Here is a 23,234-nt window from a genome sequence, read left to right on the forward strand (position 1 = left end):
AATTGTGATTGTTTATACTAATTTCATTTTATCTTTTTATTATTTGCTGTACTTGATCCTAATTTTGATTTTTATGAATGGCTCTTCTCTTTCACATACAAAATTGATCTTATTTAGGCAAATATTTTTAATCTTTCTTTAAAAAATCTTTATCGCTCTCTCTCAAATTCATCTTTATTTATGCAAATGTTCTTCAGAATTCAATGCACAACAATTTCTAATTATTCATGATTTTTGTACATAGCAAATTGATGGGTATTTAGCACACCTAGCAAACAAAGTTTCTTTTATAATGGTCATTTAGTGCTATTTGGATCTTAAATTTTTTTTAAAAAAATAAAAATTCCCAAATAAACTTATAGGTTAGGTTATTCATATATATGAATATTTCATTAATATACTCAAACATTTTTGGATGCTCTTTGCCTTTTAATGCCTTTTTTATTTTAGTAAGGTCATTTTTTGTTGGTAAGATAGATGTTTCTATATGAAATTAATGATATTTTACCAATGGTTAAAGAGGCAAATTGTTTCATGTAAGTGATGTGGCAATTCATGTAGGTGATATGATCATTTACTGTAGTTAATAAATGTGTTTTTTTTTTATCAAGAGTTTTTATTTTATTTTTAATTAATTATTTAAAATACTCAATATTTTTAGATACTTATTGCTTTTTGTTTTGTAATAATTTGTTTTTTTGGAGTAAGGCAATTTTTTGTCATTTGGAGAGGCAAGATAAGATATATATTTTTATATGAAATTAATGATATTTTACCGATGGTTAAGAGGCGCTCATTGTTTTATGTGAGTGATGTGAGAATTGAGTGATGTGACAATTCATGTAGGTGATCTGATAATTTCCTATCATTAATATATGTTTTCGTCTTTTATCAAGAATTTTTACTTTGCAAAAAATTTATATAAGGATGTTACTTTATAAGGTAGAACTATAGTTGCTTTTCAAAAATCCATTGAAAAAAAGGTAGTTTTAATGTTAAAATTCTTGATTGATCATCTCGACATCGAGATGTATGATTATGAAAAATAAAAAGATTTTAAGTTTGAAAAATAGTGTATTTTACAACATATTATCTATACACCGTTCATTTTCAAGATTTTCATATCTACTTGATTTTTAACCATTTTTGAAATTTAAAATTTCATATCTATTTTTAACCATGTTTGAAATTTTAAATTTTATAATTAGATATAAAAATAGATTTAGAGATAATCATAAGAACATTTTACATCAAAATTATATACTATGATAAAATTTGAAGGTGTACTTTATCTTTACGACGGATGCATGCCAACTGCACTTTTTGACTTTACTCCTAATTAATTACTTAAAACACCTTTAAATTAAAAAGGCAAGCTTTTTATGTTTCCCTTATGGCATAAAACTTATATACTTTCTTTTATCCAACCATCCATTCTGAATGGAGGGTTAAGATTGCCCCAATCAATGTCATGTGTTTGTATTATTTTATTTCTAATGTTTTTTATATAAATTATTTTGACGCCAAATTTTGTATGTCCAATCTTTTGTTAAACTCGCACTAGCAAAAAATATAAAAAAAATATTTTCAATAAAATAAAATGAGCATTCAAGGTGTATTTTGGTCATGATATTTATTAAAAAATTATTTTTAATATTTTTTATAGGTGCGCCCCAATAAAAAGATGGCACGTGCCAAATTTCATATCCATATAATTTGTATAATAAAATAAAATAAAATACTTGGGACGTCGGATTTAAGATCAAACGAAGAGTGACTCTTTTGATCAAAATTGGATGGCTAGATGGTAGGGGATGCACACATCTTCTATCATGTAAAAAGGAAGTATAGAAACCTTTTCCAAATTAAAATGTTACTCATGTTTGGGTACCTTAAAGACGTTTCTCTAACATAGACTTTAACTATTTTACCCAAGGGAGGAATTATATGATATATATACTTTCGGGGGAACAATGCAACACACGTTCATAAACTTATCAATATTTACCAAAAGCAGTTTCATTTCAATGTTTATTTAGTTTGTTGTGAATTTTCTTCTGAAGCCTAAAATTATTTAGTTCTTTCAATGAATTAATTCACAAGCAAATAAATCTATTAAAAAAATATTTCTAGAAAATTTTGAACTTATAATTTTAAGGGAAATTATAGTTAATATACTTTAATTTTAAGAAAATCGTAAAAAAATCCTCTAACTTCTCAGACCCTTTTTTTTTCAATTTTTGAGATTTTTTGAATGAAAATACTTTTTACGGTAGTCTTTTTACTGTAATACATTTTGAATGTGTGAAGATACATTACGGTAATTTAAATACCGTAAAGAATATTATGGTACCGTAATACATAAATATATTATTCACGGCATTCTTAGTAACGTACTGCTTTGAAAAGCTTCAAATCGAAGTTAGTATCAGGGTTACCCTTTTTTAAGGGACACATTTTTTTTCATAAAATCCCAAAAATTTATCTCTAATATTTTATTTTTGAATAAATATTTAGTAAAATTGGAACAAATTCAAGCTTTTTTTTTTTTTCTTAATATATATACCATATGCAGATTACCCACCACCATGTGGGTATTTTGCAGAGAAAAAAAATGGTTCTACAAATTCCTAGAGAGAGAAAGAGACTCTGGTGGGCAAGTAAAGACAAATTTGCTCTTGATTCTCTGGGTCAGGAAGGGGCTGATCATCCTGTTAAAGGCGAGGTACCACCATGTAACATTGATAAAAACCTAGATACCAACAATTGGTCTTTAAGATTATGGAAACCTAATAAAAATCGCGTAGGAGACCAGAGTCTCTTTCTCTCTCTAGGAATTTGTTGAACCATTTTTTTCTCTGCAAAATACCCACATGGTGATGGGTAATCTGTATATGGTATACACATTAAGAAAAAAAAAAAAAAAAAAGCTCGAATTTGTTCCAATTTTGCTTTGTATTTATTCGAAAATGAATTATTAGAGATAAATTTTTGAGATTTTGTGAAAAAAATGTGTCCCTTGGTTTTGATTTCACAGAGCGCGGGAGGAGAGAGGTAGCGCTGATATTAGCTTCAGTTTGAAGTTTTTCAAAACATTATGGTACTAAGAATGCCGTGAATAATATATTTATGTATTACGGTAATTAAAGTACCACAATGTTCTTTACGGTATTTAAATTACCGTAATGTTCATTACGGTACTCTAAGTACTGTAATGTTCATTACAGTACTCGAAGTAACGTAATGTATCTTCACGCATTCAAAATGTATTACGGTATAAAGACTATTAACTTCAGTTTGAAGTTTTTCAAAGCATTACGGTACTAAGAATGCCTGACATTAGTTTCAGTTTGAAGTTTTTCAAACCATTACGGTACTAAGATTGTCATGAATAATATGTTTATGTATTACGGTAATTAAAGTACCATAATGTTCTTTACGGTATTTAAATTATTGTAATGTTCATTACGGTACTTGAAGTACCGTAATGTATCTTCACACATTCAAAATGTATTACGGTAGAAAGACTATGATAAATGGTATTTTCGTCCAAAAAATCTCAAAAAATTGAGAAAAAAGGTGTGGACGAAGTTTTGAGAAATTGAAAGTTTTTTTGTGATTTTCTTAAAATTAAAATATATTAATGATAATTTCCCTATTTTTAATAGAGCTTATTGTCAAATGATATCATTGATATATCTACTCTAATACACTATAAATTTTCTTCTTTTCATACATTGCATAGGTCCAAGGCTGGTTTTAAAATTAGGGATTGTATAGTATGAGACTATTTATATTTGTTAAAAAGACATCACGAATACTCCTAATAAACTAGTTATAAAACTGAACGCCTTGGGTTTGTTATGAAATTTGAGGAATTGCTTTTTTCTTAACTTTGAGTCTGTCGGCCAATTCAAAATCTAATGGATGAGAAATTGTGATCTTCTCGTACTAAAATACTAAAAGTAAATAATATCCTTATATACTTTTTTAAAAAAAGTATCATGTGGTTTCATAAAACATTTGGAGAGAGAGAGCTTTGGAAAGGTAAAAGGTTAGTCCTACATCGAAGACATGGGATGGACGACAGAGCCCAAGCAACTTTGAAAAGGGTGTTTTGCCATTTGAAAGCGTTGAGGTATGGTAAGGCACTCACATGTATGGCCAGGTGGGAACCCAAGCTTTATTAAAAGGGGAAAATTACAACAACAAAAAAAAGCCCAAAAAAAAAACAAAATGAGACTCTTTCTAGACAACTCAATACAGTTTATTTTTAGAAATTTTTACCCCAAATTAAACTTTTCAAGCAAAATATCTGTCCAAATTAAAATAGTCAATTTTTTTTTTTGATAAAAATGCCTATAATGCTTGACCGCCTCCATTTTCATTTTGTGTTGAATTGCATGCCTGAAGTGCCGGATCTCATGTTTTTCAAAAGCAAGGTGCTGGACTACCCAATTTGTAGCAGACCGCATGCTTTCCAGAAGCAAAGTGCCGGACTGCCCCCAATTTGTGTCGGACCTTATGCTTTCCAGAGGGTATTTTGATCTTCATTTTACCTTTTTTAAACCTTAGAGGGTATTTGCTTTGGTCTTCATTTTTCCTTTTTTAAGCCTTAGAAGGTATTTGTTAGAAAAGTTAAATTTTAAGTAAAACGTGAGAAAAAAAGTTTGGTTTGAGGTAAGTTGCATATGAAGTCTATTCTTGAGAGTTATTTTTCCCCATTAAAAACTAAGAAAAATTCATCCATAAACTGACGAGGAAGAGGTTGCCAAATAAAAGGTGGAGTGGTTTGCCTTTTGTGAAATTAAAAGAAATAATTTGAATTTTTTTAAAAAAAAGTGGAAACCCAACTACTTTATTGCTAGAACTAGCCAATTATTTTCTTGATAAAACTAGTCGGATCCGTCAAAGACTAGATGGTTCTTTTTAGAACTAACCAATTCTTGATGTATTAATCTATCAAAGACTTGACGGTTCTTCTCGAACCAGCCAATTCTTGATGTATTAAACAAATATGGTTCTTTCTAAAACCAACTAATTCTTTATGTATTAAAAGAACCACCATGCTTTTAACTACTCTTGATCTGGGTTTGCTGATCTAGATCCGGATCAGCAATTTTTAAAACCCTGGTGGCTATAGAAGCTTCAAATCTATGATCTTGTCTCGACTCAAAATCTTATTCTACCTAATTCAAAAATTAATTGAAAAAAAAAAAGTTTTTGCCTAACCCAGCTTCAATAATACGCACCTCTCTCACAAAAAGTAAAGCCTAATATATAATTTATAAATTACCACTGTCAAGTATTTCAAGACCTTGTTTAAAATGCATCAAGGACACTATAACTTTGGCTTAGCTAATATAGAATATGAATACAAACAACTCAAGAAGATAACTACTAATTTAAATGGCAGGCTCTTCTAAAATAAGACTACATAACAGAATGTGGTAATCAAATTTTCGAAAGTTTTAGTGTATTAAGCACCTTTTCCATCGAAGTTGTAATAGCTGGAAGTCGGTTTTCTCTTATTATATGTAGAGCGAGAAAATGAGTACTCCCCCTTTAATGTTCACTGAGATTAGAGGGAGCAACACAACTTTGAATCAATGGAGGCCAAGCATATGGATAAGGCCTGGTAACCACTCAAAGGAAATCTGCACATTGAGAAAACCCCGATCATCATCATCATCGTCAAAGCTTTTTTTCCAATTAATTGAAGTAGGCTATTGAGAGAACCCCAATCATCATCATCATCGAAACCTTTTCTCAATTAAGTGAGGTCGGCTATTAAGAAAACCTCATTTCTCAATTAAGTGAGGTCGGCTATTGAAAAAACCCCAATCGTAGGGGTAAATGAGATGGCTAGCCCCTTGAAAAGGGTAAGAAAACATTGCAAGAATTAACATGAACACAATAACTGAGCACTTCCAAATCCATGAACTATGCTCACCTGTAGTCCATCACATATTTGGACTTGCCTATCTTCCCAAGGAGAAGAACACATTTCCTTCCATTCTCACCCTACTTCCACATAAAATGAAACAGAGTTTCCATGTGTGAGAGAGAGAGCGAGCCACCGCAAAGCATTGCCAATTTGCTCAATTAGGTTACCTGCATTACAAGTTGGAAATTCTTTGCTGATGCTTGAATCTGAATATCTGATCTGCTTCTTTCCCTGAAGTCGAGCTCATAACACTTCGAGTTCTGGATGAGAAATAATGTAATGCTTAAACAAAAATTTGACAGTGGAAAAGAGAACACAGGTATCTTCATTTTAACAGGCTAGGCAAATATGGAACTTCTAGACGATACCATCCAAACATATTCGTACTGATAAACATATTTCACTATGGAGCAGCTGTGTCTAAGAACATAAAACTGTGAAGTTACTCCGAATTTGGATGCTAACAAGGGTTTTCGTCGACATCTAGTAGGTGCTTGATCTAGTGCCCTAGATTTCTGAATTGGAAGAAACTGGTATTTCCAGTTTTCATCCAGAAACAAAATGGTAGTGTAGCATTCAGAAGAGGCCTTAAAAGCTTATTTCATTTGGCCAATTTGAACTAGAAGGATGAAACAGTAACTTTAAGAAAGAAACAACCTACTTTATTGTAACTGGGGGATTTAGAAAACAACTGGTGCACTTTATGCATGTCCTCCTTCCAGTCCTTCGGCAAGCCCTTTGAATTCTGCATCTGCAGCCATATGCAATTGATGTCTGAAACAACTCGGGAGTGACAAATAAGAATGTAGGAAGTGTGTGTGCATTTTACGTGTGTGTGAGAGAGAGAGGGCTATCATAGCTTTGCAATACGCCATTGGTTTTGACAGAAGACAAAGCTTTACATGTGATCTCACCCACATATAAAGTACATGTAACCCCTGCTCTCAGCCCTCAGATCTAAGTAGGCTGGGCCCTGGCTTGAGTCAATGTCAAAATTTGGCTCCAGAGCATTGGATCTTAATCCCACTACTCAGTCTTTTATTTTAAATTTTTATTCTATAAGTTATTTTTCAGCAAAATTTGGGGCATGCATACATTTTGAAGGTTGCACATGATAAAATAATAAAAAAGTATTTCCTTTGATGAAAAATTATCAAAATACGCTTAAAACATTCGAGCCATTTTGGTCATTTATTTTCACTATATATAAAAAATAAAAACAAAGAGTATTTGCCGTGACATTGTGACATGGGGAATTCTAGCCATCCATTGAGACCAAACGGCTGAGAAGTAGGGTCACATGTAATGTATATGGCGATGGGGTCACATTGAAAGCTTTCCATTGACAGAAATCCTACTTTGTTATGCAGATATATTTACAAGGTGTGTCGACGTCTATGTCAAATCCTCTAAGGCATATGCTAATCACAAAAACTGATGTTTTGGTCCATCATAAACTCTAAACCTGCAATTAAACAACCAAAATCTGACTTCTTTGAACATCCAAATCACCTGAGAAGGGTTCCTCGAGTGCAGCATCTGATGCTTCGGGATGTAAGCTCGCATCCTTCTAAAACTCCCAGTCAGAGTGGCTATGGTGGGCCTGAACCTGAACATCACAAAGATACATTAACTTCACTGAGTTCTACATTATATTTCAAGTTGTCTTTTATCTCCCTATTATTTAGAATGAAAAACGCATTTTTCATCTTAGTTTCAAGTCTAACTGTTCAAACATATTGATGCATTATTATGCAGCAGAGAGAGTCTTCGAATTTACATGACGATAGCGAGAAGCTTCTTCGAATCTTCTCTTTGCAAATGTGGGCATGTTTCCTGCAAGAAGCTAACAAAATCAAACAATTAAGCAGATATCAAACATAGTTATAAATGCAAAACTATTGTTTTCAAATCAAACAATTGAACTGGCCAAGAGCTAGGTCCAAATAAGCAGTAAACTGGCCTGTTCAACCGGCCTAACTGTGCAGGTCTTGAGTCTTGACAGGTCCAAAAAGTGTTAAAAAAACTGAAAACAATACAAAAAAATATGACAAGTATATTTAAAGCATGATTAAATAAAGAACATCCAAATGAAGTTGAAAAGTAGTGAAAAAAAATATTTAAAAAATCGAATTGTGCCCTGGGGTATTTTTTATTTTTTTTAAAAAAAGATGGAAAAAAATGTAAAAATAAGTATTCATGGCCAAAATACTTTTCAATATTTGCCAAAATGATAAAAAAATTCAAAAACATATTACAAACAAATACCTGATTTTTTTGGTATTTTGTATTTTTTTTTTAAATTTTGTTTAAAATACCCGGCCAGAACATGAAAACTGAATAGGCCGGTTTGACCGGCCGAGTTTGCGAACACTGTGTCTTAGTAAAAAAATCCATGCACCTTCTTATCAGTGACATTGTTTTTCTATTTAGTAATCTTGAGTTTTTTCTTATGCCAATCATGTTTTATTATTGGAACTTATTGGAAAAGAAAAGAAAAAAAAGATGGGTATCTTATAGAGGCAGCAAATTCACATAATAGATTGAATTCCTGAGCACTGAGTTATCACCTGGTCCCAAATATGATATTGAGTGCCCATGAGATTAGCAGTCACAGTTCCATGGAAACCTTCACTGGATGTAGACTTGAGGGCCTCCAAGTTTTGGGCTAAAATGAAGTGGGATCTTCCATTTTTCCTTTGGTGCTTCGCAATTGCCAGTTTTCGGTTCTCTCGCCCTCTGCCCTCCTACAATGTCCACCATTAGTCTGTTACAACACATTTGAATTTTCATATAGAGAGAGAGGGCCTCTAATAATTGGCTTTGAGAAAGAGAAACTGCTAATTGTATGTGTCTGTAAATTAACTGGCATCAAAGAACTGGGTTGAAATTGAAGCTTACATCAGTGTAAAGAGAGTACAGAGAAGCTCCTTGAAGCCTTTGTGATCTCTCTTGAACTATATAACAAGTGCAACATTCAATATCCCTCGGAAGAGGATGGTGAAGCAGGGCTCTGTGAACATATACGAATCAAAATATGAAATATGTTTAAAACTTGATCATAAATTGGTTTGGTTACTATTAATCTGTGGTTAAATTTCAGATGAAGCTTAAAAGCTTCTCTGAGAAAAATGGCATCACTTGAAGTTCCATATGGGAACATGAAAAAGTATCAATTTTCACTGGAAAATAGAAGCAATAAACTCCACAACTGTTGACACTAGTTCTTGAAAGATATTGAATGAAATTATGGGTCATTTTTATGCAAAGGGGATTTTGCTCCCTCTAAAAAATGCACCAATATGAAGTATTAGAGAGAGAGAGAGAGAGAGAGAGAGAGAGAGAGAGAGAGAGAGATGTTAGGTAGGGTGGAGGAAGTATCAGGGGCTGCTACACCATTGCAGTCCCACACAGACCTTGATTCTTTATGAATCATTGGAGTCTTAGAAAACCCAATTCTTGAATCACTCTCCTTTCTCTCTCTACAGGGTTCAAGACCCATTTTTCTATCGCTGCAAGCGCCATGACTCTGCAACTTAGGCCTCTTTCCTCTCTCTTCTGATTTACTATCCTTCAATCGCTCCTCCTTTGAAGACATAACAGTGTCCTTCCGCAACTCCATCCTGAGTTCCTCACTGCTATCCAACTCACTGCTATCCCCATGATTGAGCTCACTGAGTGGATTGAGATATAATGATCTATAGGAACGCAAACCAGTGTTCAAGAAATGAGCCTTGTTTTGGAAACCCCACATTTGTGCAGACGAGTTTAGTGTTTAGATCGATACCTTGTTCCCGCAGGATTTGGTACTATAGACAGAGAGATAGAATCCTAGACTTGTTACTTTATTATGAGGTGGGTGTTTCATTTAGGAGAGAGAAGAGAAGAGAAGAGAAGAGAGACGTACTAAAGGGGTTAGAGAGAGAGAGTACTTGCACTTACTGAAGGGGTTTTACAGAGAGGAGGGACGGGACAGAGAGTGTGTTGTCTTTGTACTTACACTCCCCCTGAATGGGCAATGCGGACAGAGGGGTGCAGTTGGCATACGGATGCATTCGTAGCTGTTGAGGTATTGTGGAGCTTCAAATTTTATCATGTTATATAATTTTGATGTAAAATGTTATTAATATTATTTTAAATTTTATTTTTATATTTAATTATAAAATTTTAAATTTTAAAAATAGTTAAAATTAAGTAGATCTATAAACATATGAAAATCTTGAAAATAGACTGTGTAAATAATGTGTTGTGAAATACACTATTTTTTAGACTTAAAATCTTTTTATTTTCCGTGGTCATACATCTCGATGTCGATATGATTAATTAAAAAACTACCTTTTCCGATGGATTTTTTAAGTGCATATGTAGTTCTATGTTATAAGGTTGCATCTGTATATAAACTTTTTCCAAAAATTCTAGACGATATGGTATGGGGATTGTATGCAATGAGAACATTTATTTTTGATATATGGTAGTTATAATTACTTACAACTATCTCATGTGAAATTTGATAGTTTGGGTGTGTCATAAAGTTTGAAAAAATTTCTTTTAGAAATTTGAGATTGATCAATGAAAGAATTACAGCCACCTAATTTCATATTATGGTCAAAATTAATGTGACCACCTTGTACTAAAGATAAATGATCTCATCATATGCTTTTCTTATGATTTATACGCACCATGGATCTTCTCGAGGAGAGAGACGGTTGAAGCATATGTCGAGAGAGTACAGAAATTATCCCATGCACTAATTGGGAGTTTGAGAGAGAGAGGTGAGCACGGACGAGAGTCAATTACATCTACGCACAAAAAAAAGAACAAGGCAAAACGCAAAAAGAGTTGACTTTAAATTACACCGGATGTCTGTTATATTAGACTATTTAAATTTGTTTAAAAATATCTATCGATTCGAGGATACCATCTTCATATTGATTTTAAGTTTTTCTTTTAGTTTTTTTCATTATATTACATATTTTAGGACAGTTGACAACCAGTCCGAGATCTCCATTCTTGGACCGCCCAAACTATGGCTGTGTTATACCACATTATAGATAGCATGAGAATGGAGATCCAACTACTTACATAGGTGCAATCTAGCTAGTAGTTTGAGGTCCCCATCCCAAGACCACCCATTGTGGTGTTTGACCGTATTATAGGCAGTTGGAGGATAATGTGATGTAACACTACAATCTGGGTAGACATCGAATCGTCTGTGATATGATGTTAGACCACAATGTGGGCAGTTCGAGTATGGCGAGCTCAAACTGGCCACCAATTGTCCTAAAATATAGGACACAACAAAAAAACTTATAAAAAAAGAATTAAATTAAAACCAGTCTGGGGATAGTATTCGAGCGAGGTGCATTTTGGAAAAATTAAAAAAATCTACCGTAATCGACCTTTTTTATACTTTTTTTAAGGAAAATTATTTCATGCGGGCTAGACCGTATTTATACAATATATGGTCCAGAGATATAAAGCATCCATCTTACATATGGATGCAAATAGGTGGTCCAACTAAAACAATTGTAGATAACGGTTCAAATATTTTTTTAATATAATAATTATTTCTAGTTTTTAATTTTTCTTTTTTTTCATATTCATGATCTTCATGGTAAAGTTTATATATAATTTAAAAATTAAGATCAAATTATATTTAAAAAATATATTTATTGTCACGCCCGTATTTCTACCGTATGTGGGCTAGTCGCATAGAAACCATGTCCTTTTTTTAATCAATTTAACTTTTTTTGTATTTTTTTTTTTTTTTTGGACGTAATTGGGTCCATGGAGTAAGCAGGCGAGTTTTGTGTGGCCCTAGTTCTTCACCTGGCCTCGGGAATGATAGGTTCTCACCGTTAACAAGGAGCCCACATGCATGCATACCATCCAAAAACACTGTTCCAGTGAGTAAGAGTACAGATAAGAATTTCAGAGAGAGCAAGCACATATAGACAAGAATTTTCAGATCGAGAAAGATGTGCTAAGAAAAATCGAACAGTTAACCGAACTTGGGGCCGGAAGCGGTTTAACTGGTCTTATTAGTGAACCGGCTGGTTCAACAGGCCTAATCGAGCAAGTCCTGCACAATCAAAAAAGTTTTAAAAACACAAAAATATAAAAAATATATTTAGAACATAATTAAAAAAAACACATCCAAATGAAGTGAAAATTAGTGAAAAACATGGATTTTAAATAATCAGTTTTTACCTAGAAGTATTTTTGAAATTTTTAAAAAAAGAAGAAAAAGTAAAGATAATTATTAATGATAAAAAAAAATTTCCACTCTTTGTTAAAATGATGAAAAACAATAAAAAATAAATTATAAACAAAATTCCTTATTTTTTGAGATTTTATATAATTATTTTTAAAAAATTTTAAAATATTCCGGCCGGGTAACTAAAATCGGCCTAAACCAAAATCAGAACTGGCCCGTTCCGATTAACCAGGGGTTAAAGTTCTAACCGCCGGATTTTTCCTGCGCGTTGAGAAAGAGAGAGAGAGAGAGAGAGAGAGCGCATAATTGTGTAATGCATCCCTGGGTCGTGGTCCCAGTCCAAGCAACCAGCTAATTCTCCTCTATATCGAGAGAGAAAGAACCAACGTGTGTAGAAACCTCTTGCCATAATGGGCCTGGTATGAGCTGTTGACATAATACGAGTTTGTAGTCGGGGTGGCCACGGGCCCACGCTACCCATGGCCCTAGCTAAGCCCCAGTCCCAATATGGCCGGTATAGGTCCAGCCAGGCCTTAACCGGACCAAAAAGGCCTTGGGTCAAGCCTGGCCCAAAAGGCCAAGTTTGGCAAAGTAAAATTGAAAGAAAAACAAAAAAAAAAACAAAAAAATAAAGTGTCGGGCCGGTGTTGGCCCAGGCTGGGCACGACACTACCCTCAAGCCGTGGTTGCCCGGCCCTTTGGCAACACTTTGTGGCCCGGCAACTAGTTTTTTAGGGCCAGGCCAGCCGACCGGCCCATTGCCACCCCTAGTTTTTGGTTTATATGGAATTTTTTATTTTATTTTTATCTATGTATGTTTATATTATGCAGTATGAGTTCACTTTTGTTTTTTTCGAATGGAGCCCCACCTTGGCTGTCGCATTTTCTGATTTTACTTTTTTTTGGTCCAAGCGCTTCTCTCCTTCTCTTCTGTCCATTTCGTTTATTATTAAAATCCATCGGACCAGAATTTCATGGCACTTTATTTGATAGATTCTAGATGAATGATTGAAGGGTTTGTTCAAAAAATGATAAATGATTGAAGGGAAATATTATAAAGGTAATTGATTAAAGGGGAATAGGTTTTTGCTGAAAAAGTTTATAGACGTTGAGATCCTAAACATTCAAACTAAGATGCACCTAAAACTTCACTGGAAAAAAATTATTCGATGCCCAAAAGCCCTCAAATCCGATCATCTTGATTTTGAGATACCTGAACATAAAAAAAAAGGGACATCAAGTCTTAGATATATTGCATCTTGTAATGCATTATCTAAACCATCAATTTTCAAGATTTTCAAGTGTCCAAGGATCTACTTCATCTACTCTATTTTTGAATCTTTAAATATTTTAATTAGAGATGAAAGTAAATTTTCAGGCCATCATAAAACTTTTCGGTACGAAAATGATATCTTTCAATATTTTTTAAAGATGCACATTATTATGATTGTTTAGCACCTTAGCCTTATACAAAGCTCACCCAATATCTTGTGGTTTTTGCAATAATTTAAAAAGTTTCTTTTTTTATTTTCATGGTTTATACTTTTTTTTTTTTTTTTTTTTCAAATTACCACTAATTTGAAACTCTAAATTCTTAATCGGTTGGTAAATGAAAACTCAATTTGGAACATGAAATTTTGAATCGACCTCTGGATAAGGGGAAAACAAAAAAACAAAGACCCCAATTTGGACTTGGAGTTCACTGAGTATTAGGAAACTAGAAAACCCCCCAAAAAAAAGGTCATTAAATGTAAAATATGAAAATATGGTCATTTTCTAAATATGACAAAAATTAAATAATATTTATGAAGAATTTTAGAGTGAGAAATAAACTTTTGAAAAAAGTAATTATAACACACTATTTATCGTGGTAGTTCTTTTATTGTATATATAATAGTGATACAATGATATAAATGAACACTTTCCTATATTGTTACATACAATATACACTTTCCTATCTTTTTAGATTCTCTTAAAAAGAAAGAGTAATATTTTTATGGCTGCCTTTCCAAAACTAGGAAACAGTAATATTTCTATGGTTGCATTTCCAAAACTTGTTTTTATTACTCCCCCTCAAACTCGGCTGAGGAGGCGTCTGAAGTCCGAGTTTGAAGCAAAAATGTTGAAAAATACCTCAAGGCAATGGATTAGTGAAGATATCAGCTACTTGATTGCGGGAGGAAACAAATCGAGTGATAAGTAACCCAAGAACAACATTTTCTCGCATAAAATAACAGTCTAACTCAATGTGCTTTGTTTCGGCATGAAAAACGTGATTACCTGTCATGTAGAGAGCACTAATATTATTACAAAAAAGCGTTGGCGGTTGAGGAAGAGGCACCCCAATATCCCAAAGAATAAAATAAAGCCATGTCAATTCTGCAACAGTGGATGCCATAAATCGATATTCCGCTTCAGTACTTGAAAGAGTCACAGTCAATTGTTTCTTAGAACTCCAAGATATGCACTTGGAACCAAGATAGGTGCAGAAACTAGTGGTTAAACAGCGAGTATTTGAACACCTAGCCCAACCAACATAAGAGAAAGCATATAACTCAAGGTAAATATCAGATAAAATTCTTATATCACAAGACTGTATACTACAGAGATAACGAAGAATTCCCTTCATTGTCTGAAAATGTACAATTGTAGGGGCATGCATAAATTGACACATTGTATTGACACGATAGGAAAAGTCAGACCGTGTTATGGTAATGTATTGGAGTGCACAAAAAATGCTCCAATAAAGTGATGGATTAGGAAATGGATAAGAAATCTCATGAATATTATAATTCATTGCCATTGGTGTTGAAATAGATTTGGCACCGAGCATTTGAACACGATCAAGAAGATCCCAAGCATATTTGCTTTGTGATAGAAAAATTGCACCTGAAAAATAAGATACCTCTATACCATTAAAGTAATAAAGAGGTTCAAGATCTTTCATTGTAAATTCCCTTGCAAGTTGGGAAATGGATCATTCTAGAATATCTGAATTATCACCAGTAACAATAATATCATTAACATAAATGAGAATGATAATAATGCTTTGAGTAGTGCGAGAAACAAATAGAAATGAACAGCTATGTTGTAATAAAATCCCAATGATAATAAATATGAACTAAATCGATCAAACCAGACTATGGTGCTTGCTTGTGACCATATAAAACTCTTTTCAACTTTGCAAACATGATTTAGATATTTTGAGCTCGCAAGTCCAATAGGTTGTTCCATAAATACATGTTATTTAATAAAGCTATGCAGGAAAGCATTTTTCACATCAAGCTATTTGATAGCCCAGTGGCACACAATAGCTATGGGCACAATCCAAATACTAGCAGACTTAATAACAGGCCTGAATGTTTCAGAGAAATCAATTCCAGCAACCTGATTGTATCATTTAGTAACTAGTCTGGCCTTAAGTCTCTCTAAACTACCATCAGACTTTAATTTAATCTTATAGACCCAATGACAACCAATAATATTCATACTTGGAAGATGTAGAACTAGCTCCCAAATTGAGTTAACACGTTCAATTTCTTCTTCCATTGCATGATGCCAACCCGGATGACCCAATACAGACTTAATGATTTTAGGTTCAGAAGAGATAGTGTCAAAAGTAGGAGCACCTGATATTGCTGCTACGGATGGGAGAATTCGAGGTCTTCGAGTACCACTTGAGATCTTATTACCATGTGATGGCGAGAATGCTAAGAGGCAGGTAAAAAATTAGAATGAGTGGTTTTTTGAGTGGCAACATTTTCATCATCATGATTGTGTGTTGCATTATCTTAGACATTTAGGATTGGTCTTGAAGTGGTAACATCTTCCTCTATAAGAGAAGGTGGAGAGCTGTCATTATTGGTAAGCAAATCAACTGGAGGAACAGACAGATCCTGAGCATCCCTTATAGGCAGTCTATGTGGTGGTGATGAATTAGAAGAAAGAGTTTATATGTCAGAGCCAAAAAATGTAGACCATTCTGCATATGTAGTCAACTCCCCTGAACATGTGCACTATCAAACAAAGAATTTGGATTAGCATATGGAAAAATATTTTTATCAAATATAACATGTTTAGAGATATAGACTCGCCCAGTGGGTGGATGCAGACATCTGTAATCCTTATGCTGAATACTGTAACCCCAAGAATACACTTGGAAGAGAACGATGACAAAATTTATCTGCTGCATAATCTCGAAGGTATAGAAAACACCGAGCCCAAAAACCCGAAGTGAATAATAGTTTGGTAGGCGGTCAAACAACAAAGGATATAATTAATCCATTTGCAAATTAACTGAGGGAATCTTGTTTATTATAAAGACTGCGATATGGAAAACTTCAACCAAAAACCATTTAGGGATTCCTACATGAAACATCATTGTAAGACCTAATTCTACAATAGTTCTATATTTCCTTTCAGCTATTACATTTTGTTCAGGGGTTCCCAAACATGATAGCTGTTGCACAATTCCATTATCAGTAAGATGAGAAATAAATTCTTTCTTTGCAAAGTCACCACCTCCATTACATTGAAAAATTCTAATTCGTTTCTCAAATCTCCTTTTAACCATATCATGAAATTTCATAAATTCAAAAAAAAATTTCAGATTTTCTTTTCAAATGATAAATCCAAGAAAAACGAGTATGATCATCCACAAAAACCACAAAAAAGTGATAACTCTGATTAGATAAAATTGCAATAAAACCCCATAAATCTGAATGAATATTAAAAAGATGTGTTGTAGAGGTTTTATCAATACTACTAATGGGAGTTTACAACTTTTTCCCTTATGACAACTTAACACAAACAGAGTGTGCTTTATTTCATCCATCAACATTAATCAACTGTTTAGATTCTAAGTAACGGAAGATTTTATCTTGAGAATATCTGAGTCGTTGATGCTACACATCTTTTGATGTTCTCTTATTTCAATTAGAAAGTAAAGCTTCTTTCACATCCTCAAATGCATAAAGTCCGCCCTTTCTACTCTCGCTGGCTAGAGTTCTCCATGTGCTCATTTCTTTAATAAGAAAACTATATTATGAGAACTCAAAAATACAAAGAAAATCGTTTGTAAACTGGCTAACAAATAATAAATTCTTTTTTATCTTTGGCAACAAAAAAACATTAGAAATATTAATTTTTCCAGACCCAACATCAATATTTGCATCACCAACATGTAAAACACCAAATTGCTCATCATTGCCAACCATGACTGTATCTCTACCACTATAAGGACGAAGGTTTTGCAATTTACTGTACCAGTGTTTGGGAACTATTCCGAGCATTGGGAATTTGTTATAATCACTGCAACAAGAGCTTGATGAATGTCTTTTCCTTGGTATATATGATTGAATTGGTGCCAACACTTTAATGCAATATGTCCAAATTTTCTACAAATTTGACACTTTTCCTGGGTTGTTTGAGCTGATTGCTCTATTTGTGAATCTTGTTGGAACTTTTGATTCATGTGTTACATAGGTATGCCACCACTTTCTTGGTTTGTCAAAGGCACACCACGTCCCCCGTTATTGTTCTAGCATGTTTGAGCAAATCCATGGCCCCGAGAATTGAAAAACTGTTGACTACTATAGTTATGTTTGCCTCTACCTCTGTAATTTATAATACCTCTGTTAAGTCCAAAATTTCTCTGTTGTTCAACAAAGGCCATATTTTGATTTGGATGAGTGTTCCTCAGAGACATGAGGCTGATTTCTAATCTCATAGCTTTGAAGAAGTGGTATAATTTCAAAATATGAAGGAATCAGAGGCTTTAGCATAGTGGTAGCAAAGCTCTCATGTTTTGGACCAAATCCATTAAGAAGTCAAAATACCTTATTTTCATATGGTACAGGTTTACCAATAGCAACCAAATCATCACAAATACTCTTGAATCTGCATATGTATTATTATATCGTCGAATTCCCTTTCTTGCATAATTGGAGTTGTTGGGTAAGTTGGAATTCCAACTACTTACATAGGCATTCTTCAGAACTTTCCATATTTCTGCAGAAGTCTTAAAACCAACCACAAGACTGAGACGCTCTTCTGACATGGCCCATATAATCCAAGCTTTAAGAAGCTGATCAGACTTTAGCCATAATTTGTAGTCTGTGTTTTTAATTTCACTCTTGCTATCAGGAGAGGAAATCTTTTGATTTGGCATAGGGCAATCACCATTAATAAATCCAGAAAGTTTTTGACTCTCAATAAGATATAGTATTTGGGTTTCCCGTAAAAAATAATTATTATGTGTAAATTTAATGGACACAAAATTTCCTATGGTAAGAGTGGAGGGATAGGGATATTTGGATATCGAGGATAGAGTACTCATTGGATCACTAAGAATACCGATCGAAGGTAAGAGAGAATGGGTTTGGAGATTTTGGGTGTGTAATAAAAAGAAGTGTAGATTTTATGTGAGGGGGAAAAGAGTGGTATGTGTGAAATATGCTAGACGTAGGTTTAGAGGTTATGTGGTGACTAGCAAGTAACGTGCGATTGTATGATGATGGAGGGTGAGGAAGGGCAAAAGAAGAGAAGCAAGGTAGAGACGAATGAATTCGAAAGGCTCAATATTCAAGTGCAAATATGCAAAATACACAAGGACGAAGAGATAAAAACAAAGAGACTTACTTGGAGATAGCGATCGGTAAAACGAATGAGATTAATGCTATGATACCACGAAGAATTTGAGATAGAGAAAGACATTTTTCGAAAAAGCAATTGTACCTTATATTAATCATTGTGGTGGTTCTTTTATCGTATATAGAGCTATGATTGAATGCAACAGTTGTATCATAATTGACATTTTTTTATCTTGTTACCTATAATATACACTTTCTTGTCTTGTTACACTCTCTAAAAAAAAAAAAAAAATTTCTATGATTACCTTTCCAAAACTTAAAAAAAAAAATATTTCTATGGTTGTCTTTCAAAACTAGTTTTTATTAATTTACACTAATTTCCCTTTCATAAAGCACTCTTACTCCTGTGGAGGATTCTTGTCTTCCATTTCCAAATTCGGATTTTAAATATCGTATGACCAATCTTTTTTATCTATTTACATAATTCCATTTTATTTATCCTCATTGGTTCAAAATTTAAATGGACAAAAATACAAATAACCTGTCCACATTAAAGTGGTCCAAATATTTTGCCCCTCAAGTGTACAGCTTATAGACCGAAACATATTTTGCACAATAAATGTGGAAGCATGCCATCAAGTGCTTATGATTGGGTGTATAAAACACACACAAATTAGATATTGTAAATAGTTTTATTGAATAATTCAATAAAACCATTTAAAAATTTTAGAATTTATTTATTTACTTATTACATTCATGATCACCATGATTTAGAATGAAGATTTGTAAAAATTTAGGTCCAGAATCCATCTTTAAATGGACTTTCAAGGGGAAATGTGTGCAAATATATGATCAGCGGTCTCTTGAGAAACTAACTTTTTTCTAAAAATAATTGTAACTTCTTTGTATTAAAAGTAAATCGTCTCATAGTATACAATCACAAAATTAAATGGTCCCATAGTATACAATCCCTTCTATATATAGCAATCTAAATTACAAGACCCTTGTTTGAAAAAAGTTTATACAAGGGTGAGGCCCTAAACAATCAAATTAATGTGCACCTCAAAAATCCACTAGAGATTGTTTAGATGCCCAAAAATCCTCAAATTGATCATCTTGACCTCAACATGTATGGACATTAGAAAAAATGGATTTGCAGTATTGAAAATAGTGCATTTTGTAATGTATTTTTTAGACTGTCACTTTTCCAAATTTTCAAGTGTTTATAGATCTAATTGATTTACACTAATTTTGAAACTTTAAATTTTTTAATTAGAGATAATAAATTTTCAGATCATCAAAAAAATTTCTAACATCTTTTGACACTATTGTGCACCTTACTTGGATGGTTTATGGCGTCAGCCTTAGACAAACCGCATCCTTATCTATGGCATCCATCAGGTTTTGGATACATCATCCATCCCTATTTAATACTTGGGTTGAAGAGATGCATAGTGAAAATGTACATTGTGATATCCTATAGGAATTAGATCCCTTTAAGACGTGTTCATTAACTCTTTTTTTACTTAAATAAGTACTTTGCTCCTATAAAAACACAAAATCAAGCTTATAGACAATTTACTTTTTGTACAATGAGGTCATAATTATTTCCACTCAGTAGATGTCAAATTGGATGAATTGGGTTGAGTCACAAAGTTTGAGAATATTTGTTTTTGGAACTTTGTGTCTAATCAATGACACTATTACAACTATCCATTTGGAATCTAAAAGACATGAATGATTATGACCTCTTTGTACAAAAAGTAAATAGACTCTTTGCAGACAATCCTTATATATAAGGAAAGGCTGACGTTAGCCCAAGCTACAATTTTAGTTAATGCCCCAGATTGAATCTGGGTCAATCAGACGGCCATCACTTTATTTTGTTTTGAATTTTTATTTTTATTTTCTACAAATTTGAATCACTTGAAATTTTAGATATTCATTATTATCATTAAAGTGCATCTAATAAAAATATTAAAAAAATAATTAACAAAATATAAATTGACCAAAATACATTTGAAATATTTAGTGAGTGTTTTGGTTAATTTATTTTTTACATATTATTATTTTTATATTTATTAGATTTTAATATCTTTAAAGAATAAACTCTCAAAATTTTAAGTGATTTGGATTTGTAAAAAAAAAAAAAATTCAAATATAAAATGTAATTATGACCATTGGATCGACTTAGATTCAATCTGAGCCGTTTGGCTAACATTGTAGCGTTAGCTAGTGGGCTAACGCTATATATATATATATATATATATATATATATATATATATATATAGGGAAGATACTAGAAAATGCCCTTAAGTGAAAAATGAACAGTGATTTTCCCTACCATTATCACCATCCAAACTTCATCGCAAGGTCACAATTGTCCAATAGTGTTTCAATTTTCATTTTCTTTTTACTAATCGAAATGCCTTGATAAAAGCTTGCCTCTCGAATTTATCGATCTATGATTGAAACTATGATGAGAAACTTCTTGTGGGGCTCTTTTGACAATTCTAAAAAGTTTCACCTCTTGCGATGGGATAGGGTGTGTACCCCTAGGATGAAAGGTGGACTAGGCTTAAGGCGAATTACTTTGGTTAACCAAGCACTTATGTCTAAGTGGTGGAGGAGAAGCTTGGTCTTTAAAGACCAGTTGTGGTACAAAGTTGTTGCTGCAAAATATGGGGTTGATGGATTTTAGATGTGGGTAGGAGGCAGAAGTGGTACACAGGCAATGTCTTCTCTTTTGAGGCACATTCATTCGTGTAGGACGCTGATTCATAGGGATGTCCAGTGGTGCCTGGGTGATGGTTGCAGTATCTCTTTCTGGCACCATGAGTGGGTTGGAGATGTGCCTTTGAAACTTCTCTTTTCTGCTATTTTTCGACGTATGGTTAACCCCAATGCTACTGTGGCTGATGTGACTGTACGTAGGGGCTGCGAGGTGAATTGGGATATTTCTCTCCCCTATAGTAGGATTCTAGATGCTGTTTTTCAGGAATTCGTTGGGCTGCTTTCCCTTCTCCATGAGGTCTATGTTCCACAAAATGCCTTTGACACAATCATTTGGGAGATTCAGTTGGATGGACAGTACTCAGTTAAGTCCATGTATAATCTCTTGTTCCATGACCAATGGCGACGGTCGATGCCTCAGATTGCCCTGATCTGGAAATAGCCTTTACCTTTAAAGGTACAAGCTTTCTTATGGCTGGTAATGCAAAATAAGGGTCTCATTGTTGACAACGTTATCAAGAGAGGTAAGGTGTTGCCTAATGTGTGCTTATTGTGTAAACTGGATGCTGAAACATGGCCGCACCTCTTTCTTCATTGCCCTTTCACTTTTAGAATTTGGTGCTGGTATTTTGATGAACTTGATCTTGCCATGGTGATGCCCGCTGAAGCACTTGGGATCATCTCAAATTTGTCGGCTCCCCTACCCAAGGCTTGCTTGATCTTATGGCAGATGACGAGAGGCCTAATACTCTGGGAAGTTTGGAAGGAAAGGAATCGTAGGGTATTCAATGGTGTCAGCCTACCTTTTGCGAATGTGTTTGACAATATTCTTCGTGGGTTGTGGCTCTTCTGCTCTGTGTCGAAGGATCGGTCTGATATGTTGGAAGTTGATTTCAAGAGGAACCTATCAATCCTCTTCCGTCTAGATGTCTTCAAAAGTAGTTCGAAGGGTAGATGGGTGCCCCCCTTGGAGGGAACTTTTAAACTTACTTTTGACAGAAGTTCTTTTGGAAATCCTGATCCGACTGACATTGGAGGTGTTCTAAGAGATTGGAATGGTACGGTGGTGTTTTTTTATGCAAGGCCCTTGGGGACAAAAAAGCCAACTATGCGGAGATGCAGAGCCTTCTTCATGGCTTAAAGATCTTCACTGAAAGGGAACTGGGCCGGTTCTGTATTGTGGAGTGGAATTCACTAAACGTTATTAACTGGTGTAATAGAACTCATAAGCCCCCCTCGGAGCTTAGGTCCTCCTGTAGATATTGGATTTGTCTAGGACTCTTGATACTTCGTTTGTGAATGTTTTTCGTGAAGCTAATGTGCTAGCCGATCATCTTGCAAAAGGTGGTTCGACCCTTATGTCCTTTTTAACTTCAGATATTGTAATCTCTTTCTAATTTCTGATTAATACAAGTACTGAATTTCTCTCAAAAAAAATATAAAGCCATAAAATAGATATGATAATTTCTTCTACGAAAATGCCTATTTAAGTCAAAGAATTTTTTCTGAGATATTTATAACTCATCAGGGAGGATTTTTGTACATGATTCCCAATGCCATAAGATGTAATTTAGGTGTCGAAAACAAGTGCTGTAACCTAAAAACCTATTTCCCCACATAATTATCAAAATTTAATGCTTCAAAATACTGCAAATCAAGCAATCTATGAATATTTTAAAATTTTGAATATGCACCGTCTATATAATGTGTTACAAGATGGACCATTTGAATTCTTTTTAATCATAT

General features: G+C 33.6%; 2 protein-coding genes across 10 annotated transcripts; one reads left to right on the forward strand and one right to left on the reverse strand.

Annotated features, from left to right (window-relative positions):
* Positions 1-5,267: 5,267 nt before the first annotated feature.
* LOC18442597 (tubby-like protein 4) lies at positions 5,268-10,046 on the reverse strand. 9 transcript variants are annotated; one of them, XR_016047553.1, is made up of 9 exons: positions 9,890-10,046; positions 8,849-8,960; positions 8,518-8,694; positions 7,728-7,783; positions 7,460-7,556; positions 6,609-6,698; positions 6,115-6,207; positions 5,954-6,027; positions 5,268-5,657 (listed from the first exon to the last, which is right to left on the reverse strand). XR_016047553.1 is itself a non-coding variant. In XM_088855833.1 (9 exons), exons 1-9 carry the CDS (start codon positions 10,000-10,002, stop codon positions 5,582-5,584), a joined length of 885 nt encoding a protein of 294 aa, XP_088711959.1. In that variant the 5' UTR covers positions 10,003-10,046; the 3' UTR covers positions 5,268-5,581. The 9 variants fall into 9 exon arrangements, 5 of the variants coding, with proteins under 5 accessions (XP_088711959.1, XP_088711961.1, XP_088711958.1 ...); XR_016047552.1 differs by having other exon boundaries at positions 9,364-10,046; XR_016047555.1 differs by having other exon boundaries at positions 5,954-6,024; positions 7,728-7,793; positions 9,364-10,046.
* An 11,923-nt stretch (positions 10,047-21,969) lies between these two features.
* LOC105421291 (uncharacterized) lies at positions 21,970-22,629 on the forward strand. The gene has a single exon (XM_011628158.1). The coding sequence runs from the start codon at positions 21,970-21,972 to the stop codon at positions 22,627-22,629; it is 660 nt and encodes a 219-aa protein (XP_011626460.1).
* The last annotated feature ends 605 nt before the right edge of the window (positions 22,630-23,234 follow it).

The sequence above is a fragment of the Amborella trichopoda genome, chromosome 13, assembly GCF_054954075.1.
Source record: "Amborella trichopoda isolate Santa Cruz 75 chromosome 13, AtrichopodaSantaCruz75HAP2 v2.0, whole genome shotgun sequence".
NCBI lineage: Eukaryota > Viridiplantae > Streptophyta > Magnoliopsida > Amborellales > Amborellaceae > Amborella > Amborella trichopoda.